The sequence below is a fragment of the Podospora pseudopauciseta genome, assembly GCF_035222475.1.
Source record: "Podospora pseudopauciseta strain CBS 411.78 chromosome 2 map unlocalized CBS411.78m_2, whole genome shotgun sequence".
NCBI lineage: Eukaryota > Fungi > Ascomycota > Sordariomycetes > Sordariales > Podosporaceae > Podospora > Podospora pseudopauciseta.
Window position 1 is genome coordinate 549,735 of NW_026946663.1, and position 11,632 is coordinate 561,366.

At 51.3% G+C, this 11,632-nt stretch overlaps 5 protein-coding genes and 1 non-coding gene across 6 annotated transcripts; 3 read left to right on the top strand and 3 right to left on the bottom strand.

Annotated features, from left to right (window-relative positions):
• Positions 1-506: 506 nt before the first annotated feature.
• On the bottom strand, positions 507-1,909 carry QC763_0030460 (uncharacterized protein; the record flags this gene model as incomplete). Its single annotated transcript, XM_062905513.1, has 3 exons — positions 1,633-1,909; positions 1,477-1,571; positions 507-956 (listed from the first exon to the last, which is right to left on the bottom strand). The coding sequence occupies exons 1-3, from the start codon at positions 1,727-1,729 to the stop codon at positions 507-509; spliced, it is 642 nt and encodes a 213-aa protein (XP_062767911.1). The 5' UTR covers positions 1,730-1,909.
• Positions 1,910-3,832: 1,923 nt separating this feature from the next.
• Positions 3,833-3,951, top strand: QC763_0030470. The gene has a single exon. It is a non-coding gene; the product is annotated as a tRNA-Pro (tRNA).
• Positions 3,952-4,067: 116 nt separating this feature from the next.
• QC763_201200 (uncharacterized protein) lies at positions 4,068-5,726 on the bottom strand (the record flags this gene model as incomplete). The annotated part of the gene is made up of 6 exons (XM_062909157.1): positions 4,068-4,192; positions 4,245-4,330; positions 4,413-5,145; positions 5,202-5,292; positions 5,370-5,466; positions 5,517-5,726. The coding sequence occupies 6 exons, from the start codon at positions 5,724-5,726 to the stop codon at positions 4,135-4,137; spliced, it is 1,275 nt and encodes a 424-aa protein (XP_062767912.1). The 3' UTR covers positions 4,068-4,134.
• A 957-nt stretch (positions 5,727-6,683) lies between these two features.
• On the top strand, positions 6,684-7,083 carry QC763_0030490 (uncharacterized protein; the record flags this gene model as incomplete). The annotated part of the gene is made up of 3 exons (XM_062905514.1): positions 6,684-6,704; positions 6,736-6,900; positions 6,955-7,083. The coding sequence occupies 3 exons, from the start codon at positions 6,684-6,686 to the stop codon at positions 7,081-7,083; spliced, it is 315 nt and encodes a 104-aa protein (XP_062767913.1).
• Positions 7,084-7,828: 745 nt separating this feature from the next.
• On the bottom strand, positions 7,829-8,394 carry QC763_0030500 (uncharacterized protein; the record flags this gene model as incomplete). The annotated part of the gene is made up of 2 exons (XM_062905515.1): positions 7,829-8,200; positions 8,323-8,394. The coding sequence occupies 2 exons, from the start codon at positions 8,392-8,394 to the stop codon at positions 7,829-7,831; spliced, it is 444 nt and encodes a 147-aa protein (XP_062767914.1).
• Positions 7,973-11,371, top strand: QC763_0030510 (uncharacterized protein; the record flags this gene model as incomplete). The annotated part of the gene is made up of 1 exon (XM_062905516.1): positions 7,973-11,371. The coding sequence occupies one exon, from the start codon at positions 7,973-7,975 to the stop codon at positions 11,369-11,371; it is 3,399 nt and encodes a 1,132-aa protein (XP_062767915.1).
• Between the last annotated feature and the right edge of the window lie 261 nt (positions 11,372-11,632).

Sequence of the window (11,632 nt, forward strand, 5' to 3'; positions counted from 1 at the left end):
GGACAGTATGATATAAAATGTGAGATGCTATATTGGTGGAGGAATTGATAAAAATAAAAATAAAAAGCTGGAAAGACAAACGCTGTGTGACGGGCCGGGAGTCGAAACTGGGTTTTCGCTCAAACTCGGGAATGTAATAACCTCTGTACTACCTCGCCACGGAATTGCTTTCGAGAATTCAGGATTAAGTACCAGGCCTGCGTTGAGTTTCAGCCGGTGAGCTCTGGTGACGGGGTGATGTTGTCTTGGCCCAGCTTGGCTGAAGTTTAAAAACACCTTGGAAAAATAGGGTGGTGGTTGACGACAGCATCAGTGAAATGGACTTGGAAGATCATTTGTTCTTTTGTCACTGCGTAATTGCTGAAACTTCTCAAGGCTGGCTCATTATCAATCATCCATCATCAAACATTACACTCAAACCCCAACCCCATCACAACAACCCTAACGAAGTAAACAAGAATCCCTCAAAAATTAAATATTACCCACCCCTCCCCTATCCAACAACCTTAAAGCAAAAAAGCAGCAACACCACCCAAAACAACCATAGCTCCCGCCGCCTGCTTCCCAGCCGCTCCAGCAGTAACAGCAGGTGTCTCAGTAGGCACGTAAACAGGATAGGTCTTGGACCCAATAATCGTCACAGTATCCGTGTGATGAGGCTTGGTATGCGGAGTGTAGATTGACTGAACAGACTGAACAGAAACGACCGTCTTGTGGTGATGTTTGGTACGATACTCCGTCTCGGTCTCGGTGTAGACGGATGGCTTGACATAAATCTTGGTCTTGTATTCGGTCTCAGTCTTGGTGGGCCTGTTCCAGGTGTGGGTGGTGGTCGTCTCGGTGTAGGGCGGGGTGTAAGTAGGCTTGATACGGGTGGTGGTGGTTTCTGGCTCTGGGCGGCCGGCGGCAACGAGGGAGGAGGCCATGAAGGCGCCGAGGAGAGAGAAGAGCTTCATCTTGGTGATGATATTAGAGTGGTTAGATGGTATGAGTGAAATTGAGAGTTTGACTGGTGTCAACAAACGAATGAAGTGATCAAATGGCGGGCACTTGCGATGATGCAAGAGGAATCCCAGAACTCGGTTACCTTCAGGGGCAGGATTGGTTTATAAGCAACCGCCGGGCGATGTCATGGCCGAATGCATCATCGAGAGAGGATGGCAGTAAACAAAGGAGAACGTCCAAGCCTCGTGGTGATGTGTACCCGCAAACGTTAGGAAATCCCATGTTGACGAGGCTGAGCTGGAAGAATAAAGAAGCCTGTGTTTACACAGAAATGATGCAGCTCCATATTGACACCGGGGTAGGCCTCGGTTGCGCCATCCTTCACTTGAACAACTGGATGATGTGTTTGCCCCTACCTACCTATGTAAAAGGTCAGAGGCAACCCAAGACAAGCCTGCGTGGTGTTCCTCGGCTATGAGAGTCAGTGTGGGCGGAATGTTTCTCGTGGCTTCGCGGGTCCTGCTACAATACATTCCTGAGTTCACTAGGTAAGTGGCCCACGACATCGATGCGGTCAAAACGCGCCGAATCCGTCACGGACAAAATTCCAGAATGAAAGTTGAAGCCTGTAAACTCAGTTAGTCGTGTAATTATGATCTGACCGGAAACGGCTGCAGTTAACTGTACCAGCCTGAAGTCCATTTCCGGACGTTGTGCAGAAACGTAGAGAAGAGTGAGAGTCAGGAGAGTGTCGTAGGTAGGCAACCATGGTAGCTGCTACCATGTCCCGTATTTACACCCCCCAAAGGGCAGACATTTTGGTTGGTCTTTTAATACAAACGATACCATTGCAATGTAAGAGAAAATGAGGGCGGCACACGAGGTCGCTCATGATCAAATACCAAAGAGGCATTCAAGCTACCCCCAACCTCAAACTTTCAGGCAGCGGGAAATACTAATCTCGAGTTATCTTTGCTCCTTCCCTGAAAGTCACGTCCTTAAAGCAGGCGTTCTCTATCATGCTCCCTGCCTACTGTGATCTGTCAATTCTGTCGACGTCACAAATGGCTCAAGCTTCATCGGGTAGTCCCGACATTCGAACCACGCTGCCGGATGCAGCAGTGTCATACAATATTCTTGTTGCTCTTTGTTGGTCAAAAATAGATGGGATTTCATCAGCTGAGCGCATTGTCATCAACAATGCTTAGTTTTCAGCAAGCCCTAACTTATACCAACCCTAACCCGAGCACCAGCTACAGCAGTCTTCCATCATCAATGTTTCACTCATTGGAGCGAAGCTCTAAGTCATAGTAAGGATAGTATATAGATGGAACTTCGCTCTGCATACTGTAACTGAAATCGTCAAAGGGCGGTATTTGAGAAGGAGTCTCGTTCCTGCCTTCTATAGGTAACCACATTCAAAGCCTTGTTCTCCTAAGTAGCAACACGATACTGAAATGGTGAGAAAACACACAGAAACAACCACAACACCACAACTATACCCTCAACAGGTCCCTGAATGAACACACCCCGGTGACAGTGGCTCGCTCGCAGGCCGCACTTCGCGCAGGACAAAGAAAAGACACTATGGGCTTGCAAGCCACATAATAAGCACCGGATTGGCCTGATCAGAGGGCCAGAATTACCTGCACACGTGCAAGGCACCAAATACGAAGAAAATAAAAGTCGACATCTTGTCTAAAATAGAATGTAAGAAGCAGACCGCTTATATACATGACCCCTGAACTCCTGAATCCACCGAGAGCCGCACTTTCTCACCCCTCTGATCAGAAAGACTTTAGGCCTGTAGCCGCACCCCAAACCAATACATATTTATCACGCCGCTATTATAACTAGATGATATATATATGCCGGTAATAAACGTTTAGTATCTATGTAACTCCGCCTCCATAAAGCTTTTGCGTGAGATATTCCTTTATTGGAGTAGCTCTGAATAGCTATATATCTATATATATATATATATATGCTAAGTTATAAATATCTTTTAAAATACTCTTCTGATCTGATTTTTCTTCACTGTAATTCCAAGCTCGTATAGTCATCAATCCTAGCTTTTTATGTCTTAATAAATACCTAATCCCAGCATCTTTCTGTCTAAATAATTAGCTGACTTCAGCTTTCACTATCAAAGCTATATGTAACAAAAGCTGAAACTACTTATTGTCTTTAAAATGCTTATATTATAGTTTAAAAAACTTAGATCAAGCATTCAAGAGCGAGATTAACATACATAAATTTTTATACCGGCTGTGACGGCATATAGCTTAGAGCAGGATACTGGGTTAGGGTTGGGAAGACTAGGGCTGAAGATAAAACTATGGCCAATGAGAGAGCAAAAAAAAAAAGCACAGGCCAGATGAGGCAACAGGCAGAGCAGGGCATAGATATTTGGGAGAGCGAGCAAGCCTACTACACTTTACTTTTTTTTTCTTCTTAATCTCACAATTACTTCAGCTACAGAATACTATATTGGCTTTGAGTTGTAGTACTTCAGCTTCGTGACAATTGTTTTTATATCTTGCGTTGCGCCTCAGCGCTTTGTTTTTTTTTTTTTTTTGGTTTTTTTTTTTTGGAGAAAAAATTTCCTTATTATAATCCAAGCTTTGTTTCTACTAATCCAAACATATTATATCCAAAAGCTATCCTCAACACGCTAGGACAAAAGAGATAAAAAAGCTTAAATTATCGACGTAGGAAGTTTAGATTATAGACGGCAAAAGCTGAGACTAAGTTTGAATTACAGTTAAAAGAGCTTGGATTGAGTACTAAAATTCTAAAGCAAAAAGTCCCCCGCAGTGTGTAACATGTATAAAAAGCGAAAGATGCGTGCGGTGTGGTGTGTAGCATACACAGAAAGCAAAAGATAGGGGCCACCCGGGGATTGAACCCGGGACCTCTCGCAAGCTAGTATTCTGAGAAGAATTTTCACTTTGTAAACATCAGGGTGAGCCCTAAGCGAGAATCATACCACTAGACCAGCGGCCCTGTTTCCACATCATTTCAGATGTGGATGTCTCTCGGTGGCAGAAGCTCCAGCTAAGTAGCGCCACCCTGCCAGCTCCGTTTCCCAGCATGATTCAACTCCTAACCCCAATTCATAACCCCAACTATTCACCACGGTGATACCTTCCAGCTTTGGCGTCAATGGATGCAAATATGGTGTGAGGTTTACAAATCCTTTGTGTCTTCGTCTGCAGGGGGGTCAATGTCGAGGACGCTCAGGGGGCTGTTATGCATCAGTCAAACATCCACGTAAAGGCAAAAATAAGCAAACCTACCCCTTCTTGACCATGATACTCATAATCTCAAATAGCGCATCCGCAGCCGCCATCGTGGTGTGCTCAGCGTTGGTATCATAGGCGGGCTGTTATCACACCCCCTTGTCAGCCATCATCATCTCTCCTTAACCAGCCCTTTCACCACAGCCGTATCAAGAAGGAACTCACAGCAACCTCAACAATATCCGCCCCCACCAAATTCACCCCCTCCAACCCCCTCAAAATAGTCCTCAACTCCCTCGTGCTCCAACCCCCCGTTTCGGGCGTGCCCGTGGCAGGCGCAAAAGCCGGATCAAGCGTATCAATATCCAGGCTCAAATAAACAGGGTTCTTCGTCCCGACCCGTTCCCTTATCTTCTTGATGATTCCCTCCGTCCCTATAGTGTCAATCTCCCTCGCCTCCACAATCTCGAAGCCACAATAGCCATCGTTCTCATAATCACTCGGCCCCGAAAGAGTTGTGCGGATTCCCGCGTGGATGTTTGTGTCGTTTCGCAAAAGGCCCTCCTGTGCCGCGTGGTAGAAATACGTTCCGTGGTTGATGGAGGCCGTTTCCGAAGGCGAGCCGCCGAATACCTTTGGCTTCCAGGTGTCGAGGTGGGAGTCAAAGTGGATGACTGTCACGGGGCCGTAGGCGCGATTGATAGAACGTAAAAGGGGGAGTGTGATGGTGTGGTCGCCTCCAAGGGTGATCACTCTCGGGAGGGTCTTGCCTTTGAGGGAGGGGCCGGGTTTGGTGGCGTCCGTGGTTGGGGGGCGGGAGAGGATGGAGAAGTGGCCGTTTTCGATTTGGTGGAGGGCGTAGGTGTTGTCGTAGGATGTCACCGGGATGTCGCCGCAGTCTATGACTTTGGCCCAGGAGTTGAAGGGGTTTGTGTCGAGGGGGACGTTGTAGCCGCCGCTAGAAGGGGGCCGTCAGTCGGTGTGGATGGTAGAGGTGAGGAGGGTTACACATACTAGAGGTTGAGCCTTCTTGAACCCTGCCGGATGCCGGAGGGGCCGAACCTAGCGCCGGGACGGTAGGACGTGCCCGTGTCGAAGGGAGCGCCTTGTTTATTTATGCTTATTAGCCTGGCTGCCTGACGTTGTGTATCCAGGCGGTTGGTTGTTGTGTAACAGACGTACCAATGAAAGCGATGTCATAGTCAATGTCCTTGTGAAAGAGACAAGGAAGATAAGGAAGACGCCCAAAGGTTGAGATGCCAGAGAAGACAGAGTCCGCCTGTGAGCTGTGTTAGCCAACAAGACATGGACGATCTCTAGATGACTGACCTGAGTCCCTCCATCGCCTGGCAGGGTGTTGTACCACAGAGATTTGTGAGGCCCCGCCATGTTCTTTTGATGCTCATGGTCACCATGCGCCAGAACGGCAGCTGTAAGCCACAGGGCGAGCAGACCCTGAGTTGCCATAATGTCGATTTGTGAGTTCCGATGTGTGATGTTGATACAGACACCAGAGCAGCGAAAATATGGCCAAGGCATCACTCCTTTTATGGTCCAGCGCACCTTTCCCCTCGGCTTGGGACTCTGCGAGCCATCGACCAACAATCGTCACCACTTGCTGCAGCCCAATTCCCTTGAAGCACATCTCCGGCCTTATCACAGATAATGACATGCCTCAAACTCCCCCAAGCCCATTTCACTGGACGTCCTTCCACGAACCACCACTGCATGTCATCTCAACGTTTCTCGTTAGGTAACGGTCGTTCCATCATCTCAGTGGAAGCATCACGTCCCATCTCATGCGGGAGCGACAGGAGAGATAAAGCAGAGCGTGTAGAGCATGTTCCCGACTGGGACTGCAGAAGACAGTACACCAATTATAAGGCTTTATGCGATGCTGCAATGGCAAGCTCGTCGATTTCTCGGAATCCCACACTCTGGACGTTGGATAATTCGACCACTAATGGAATCTCTTTTACTTGAAGCGATCGAGACCCGGGAATGCGGGGCTACCGTTCCAGTGCGAATGACATCAAAGGTCTGGAGCGGGGGAACTGGTCCATGGGGGATTGGAGATAGATAGCCGTTGGGAGTGGGATGTTGCTATCTCGGAGACGTATGTATGTATAAGTGCAGATGCCCCCTTGGTGGCGATGTGGTTATTGGTCTTTATTTCTCATACATTCGGTGGCACGCAGGTCCTATTCGCTGCTCAGATATGGTGACATTTGATCGAGGAGATAAGAGCGAGGTATGGAATTGTGTGAGTTTTGAATTTCTTACAAATTTATTTCCGAGTCGGAGATATGTGGTCACCTCCTCATTCAAACATATAATAGAGCCCATGGACAGCTTTGTCTCGACTCCCGATCTTTTCTCCCCATCCACACTTGTGTTACGATGCGGGATCCCCCCCTTGTGGTCGACGGAAGAAAGAACACCTGAAAGGACCCTGCACTCAAAGACGTTTCAAGCCCAACACGTGGTTCCCGAGACATGGAGCAAAAGAAGGCCATTGTTGTCCAGGGATGACACTTGTTGAACCCAGGAAACGGCCGAAGGCAAAGAGTACGAGAAGAAGAAAGAGAAGGAGAAGGAGAAAACAATCGCCGGGCTGACTTGGGCTGGAACGGCTGGTGAGGTCACCGTCTTCACCATGGTTGAGGCGATCTCATTCGTCCCGTTCATCCTGCGGCCAGTGGGACCACCTCCGGTGCGTAGGGCAGTTTCTTGCGCTGATTCGGCCGGTGCCCTGATTTCGCTGCAGAGTGGGCGGGGCCGTGAGCCGGCTCCTGAAAAAGCGCAGCTAGAAACGTCTGATGCAGCAGTCGGTCGTGTCCCACATCAGAAGCTGCCGTGCTGCGGCAAGACAGCGCAACGGATGGCCACTGGATAGCACTGCGTTTCTGCCTGCCCGGATCCGCTTTGGGAGAGGCCATTTCATGCATTGATAAGGATACGTGGACGTTGTTGCTGGATATTGGGCAGAGCCAGAGAGAACTAGCAATGGAAATGGACAATGCAATTCTAGCTGAACGAGATGCAAATCGTCATCGAGGTCGAGACAAGACTTCCAGACTGTGCGGGGAGTGGAGCTCTTGTTCTCCTTGTTCCCCGCCGTGAGAAAGGCTTGGCAGGGAAGTTGGGGATTCTCAGCGCAGGCTCAAGCTAGGGGTACCCTCCTCTCGTTCCCAGCCCGCCTATTTTGAGGTGCATCAAAGACCGGGCCAATCACAAGAAAACCCCTCGAACAGGACAGTTGAATGGGGATGGACCAAATGGACTTGGAAGAAGATGCTCTTCCTCAGCGTGCATTTACATTGCATTTCCCTCCATTCATTACTCTCTCTTTCTAGACAGACACTATCGGGCACGCGCTGCTTCCCCCGGTCCCGTCCTTGATCATACGCTCCGCCCAGGTGTCCCTCCTTCTCACTCACGCTGTGTCTCGAGGTGATTCGCTCTCTGCGTGAACAAGGAAGGTCCCGAACCTGCCACTTGTCGATGTCTCACACAGGTCGCTGCCATCTGCCTCTATCCAGGACGCTGTCCTCCGGCCGCAACTTTCCTTCTGTGATACCTCGCCCAGCAGCTTCGCCGAGAGAAACCCTGCGTGGCGCATTCTTTTTCCAACAGTGAAATCACTCGCCGCCACCGCAGCACATTTCCAACAACGACGTAAGCAAATCATCAAACATGATGCCAATCTCTCTCCTTTGACTCTTTCTTCCAACAACTCGTTCACCCCTCCAGACCATCGCCGGACAAGCCGCCTTTCTTCTCCGATGACGGTAGACGGCCGGGGACCTGTGCTCCCCGTTATGGGTTTGTCCCAGGTTGACCAGGCTTTTGGCTTGGAAGCGGACCGCCTCAAAAACCAGCCGCGCATGTTCAAGAGGCACAAGGTTCTGCCACACCCACGCAAAGAGGCCGTTGTGGGAGTAACGGACTTGCAAGTTCAACGGTTGCGATCGCGTTCCGGGCCGGAAAAGCATGTCGAGACTGAACCTCCGCTGTCGCAAGCCGTTATCTCCCCGGCGAGTCGACGACCTCGTCAGCAAGAGCTCCACGTACCAAGACAGCGACGAGGAAGGGGTCCTGAACCGCCACCAACGCCGCCAGCGCATTCACGAACCTCGTCGACGAGCCATCCCGTTGACCCGTCCAGCGACGAGTCGGATGACGCTGAAAGCCCAGCGCAAAGCATAGAGACGGTCCAGCCGCAGTCGCCAGCTACCCCTCCTAATCCACAGACACCTCTCACGCCCGAAATAACACCCCCAGGTCCGGCTGAGTCTCAGCTCAGGGCACGACCTCCGCTTTATGATCGACTCCAGTCGAAAATCACCACCGAGTCGAGCTTCCAGTCGTATAGAACTGCTCCAGAGGTTCCTCTGACGTCTCCTGATGAGGAGGACGGCAGTTCATCGCTCCTGAGACCGGCGCTATCATCAGCCCAGACATCTCGGAGCACTGTCAGGCAGTTGAAGGCGGATGGGAAAGAGAAGGTTCAGCCCGTGGGCTTGGGGCTTGGGCTCGAGTCGGGTGAGAAGGAAGCCGAGACTCCAAATAAAACCAGGGAATTTGAGAAATTTGATGGAGGGTGGACATGCGAGAATGGTGAGGTGGCAGAGGAATGGAACGCAACTCGCATGAGGAATGTGTCGATAAGAAAGCGAAAGGTATCAGCGCAAAAAGGGGAGGATCACAACAACAACGAGGTCCTTGAGGACTCGACTGTGTCTGCAACAAACGCCACCAAAGCGCTGCGCTCTGTGTCGCTACAGGACAGCCCGACGACCTATCCTGCACGCAGAGTCGTCTCAGATCGGGTGCCGAATCGAGGACCGCCGTCCATGTCCGAATCTTCGATAGGCTCTGACGCCAAGCGCTCCTCCATCATGTCCAATAGGTCGACAACTTCGACTGTGGTCGACCATCCCGATGCAGCCCCTCGGCGGCGGAAGACGCTACGACACATGAAGAAGCAGATTGACTTGCGCGACTCTAGCTCCGAGCTTTCACCTGTCAGCTCAGCGCCTACATCTACGTCGGCAGCCGTGGAAGAGCCACGTAGGGGGCCTCTGCCAGCTTCGAGACTAGGAGACACTGGGCGAGATAGCCATGCGTCTATGGCTACTTTGAGCTCAATTTCGAGTAACAAAGCTCGGCGAGAGGCCTGGAAAGCGGGCGCGATTGCGGTTGCCATTGTGCCCGAACGTCGATCGTCGATCAAGTCCAACAAGTCCAACACTGCAAGAACCCCGTCTTTGAGGTCAACAAGCACGAGGCGATCCCAGCGAAGCCAGAGTCTCAGCTCTGCACCGCAATCACGTACATCCAAGAGCGTTGAGCGAGTTCCTATCTTTGATCGACCACAACGCCGAGGTAGAGCCCACTCCGAATCAGATGGAGGTAGAAGTGCTGGAGATGAGCGGACGATCGATTTTCCTCCTGTGATACCGAAGCGGTCATCTTCTCTCTCGGCCCCTACTAGTAGGAATGCTTCTAGAAGTGGCTCGCTTACGGCAGAGAGCCTCAAGGCGCACAACGCCATCCAGGCACAGCATCAAGAACTGCAAAAGGCTAGCTGGGAGCTCAATAAGCTTGTAAACCAGCACGCGGAGAGTAATGAGAGGGTCAGAGAGCAAAGGGTGGGGCTGCAACATCCCCCTGAGCTGAAGATTGTCACCAAGTCTCCGCAGCCCGAATTCACAATCCAGCAGGTTCTGCCGGAACAGCGTGCTGAGAGTAGAAAGACTGTGTCAAGCCCAGACCACGAAGGGGATGACCATCACCTTTCCGTGGATCGGTACGGTGACCCGTTGTTTGGAAAGCGGCTCTCTGCCCAGAACACCCCCTTTTCCATCGCTTCAGTCGAGACGGCGGGCACTTCTCACGCTGAAGTCTCGGAGGCCATGGCGGTTAATATCTACCCGCACCAGAGCAAGTCTGTCGTGCTGGTCGACCACTCAGCCAAGCCTTCCGAGAGCTCCTCGCTCGAGAATCCTGTCATAATCGCAGAGCCAGCCACACCACCCCAGAGGCGGTTTTCTTTTGAAGAAGTCGTCGACTCACCGTTGCGAAACCCGCGAGCCCCTCCCGAGCCACCTCGTCCGCCAGTCATCAACTTCATCCCGGCTACTCCCTCGGGCTTGACGCCCATGACGGAAAGGCAGAAGATGCTGGGGAACTACTTTGAGGTTAATGGTGAGGGTGAAAAGCCAAAGCGTAGCCAGTCGCTGCTTCGGCGTGCCTTGACTGGAGGGCGGAAGAAGCCGGTTGGTGATCAGTATGGTCCTTCGCCGTCCCGCCCAGGGTTGATAACTAGGACTTTCTCCCTTGGCCGTCACGAATCCAAACCGCAGCGGCCGGGTCTCAAGCGCCGCCGTAGTACGGATGATCATCCCAGGGATGAGCACCTTCTCCACCCCTTTTGGCGACCTGCCTACGCGGAAGACTCGATGTCCGATTCTGAATCCGACCCAGACGAAGACTATTATGAGGAGAGGGGAAGAAGGTACAAGTACCCGCTTATTGACAACCGCCCTGGTGGTGCTCCTGCTAGAAGAACGAGTTTGAGCCAGCGTCTCAAGCGGACGTTTGCGATTTTGCCGGTGCAGGATAAACACCAGGATGATGGGTACGAGGATGATTACTATGCTGTTGCTGCCGGGTCGGGGCCAAATGGCGAGGTTGACCGGAGAACGATTAGGAGGACGCCATCGGGGAATCTGAGGGTTATGCGCTTTCGGAAGTCGTTGGAGTCGCTTAGGCCGGTGACGGCGCCGGAACAGCAGCAGCAGGTGTCGAGGCCGCCGGTTACACGGATTGGGAGGCCGCTGCAGGGGTTGGTGAGACGGTTGTCGAGGGGACGGTCACAGGAGAGGCCGGTGGGGATCGGGGTTGGATCATCATTGGTGGGTGGGAGTGCTGGGGAGGAGAAAGGGGGCTGGGTGGATAGGATGAATTTGGGGAGGAGGTTGAGCGAGAAGCGGAGGGAGAAAAGGACGGAGGAGTTGAGGAAGATGATTTCGAGGCCGAGGGAGGTGAGGGATGGGGTGGGGGATGTGATTAGACGGATGAGTTGGGTTGAGGAGCAGAGGGAGAGGGAGAGGGGGGGTGGTTGTGGGATGGAAATGAGGGCAAATAAGGGGAGGGCGGGAAGGATGACGACTTATTGATTATGGGTATATGAATGCATGAGTTTGGGTTGGAATTTCATGGAGGGGATGTAGGTCAGGGAAGAGGGCATGTATGTGATTATGATGTTTACGTTTTTTTTTTTTTGTTTTGGGAGCGTCTGTTGGGAGATATGGGTATTGTAGTGGGGGTGTGGGAAAGGGTATGTGATGAATATATGAGATATGACTGGGTGTGATGTCTTCTTTTTTTCTCTTTGTTATTCTTTTAGGGGGGTGTTGATATGTCAGATTATGTAGGTG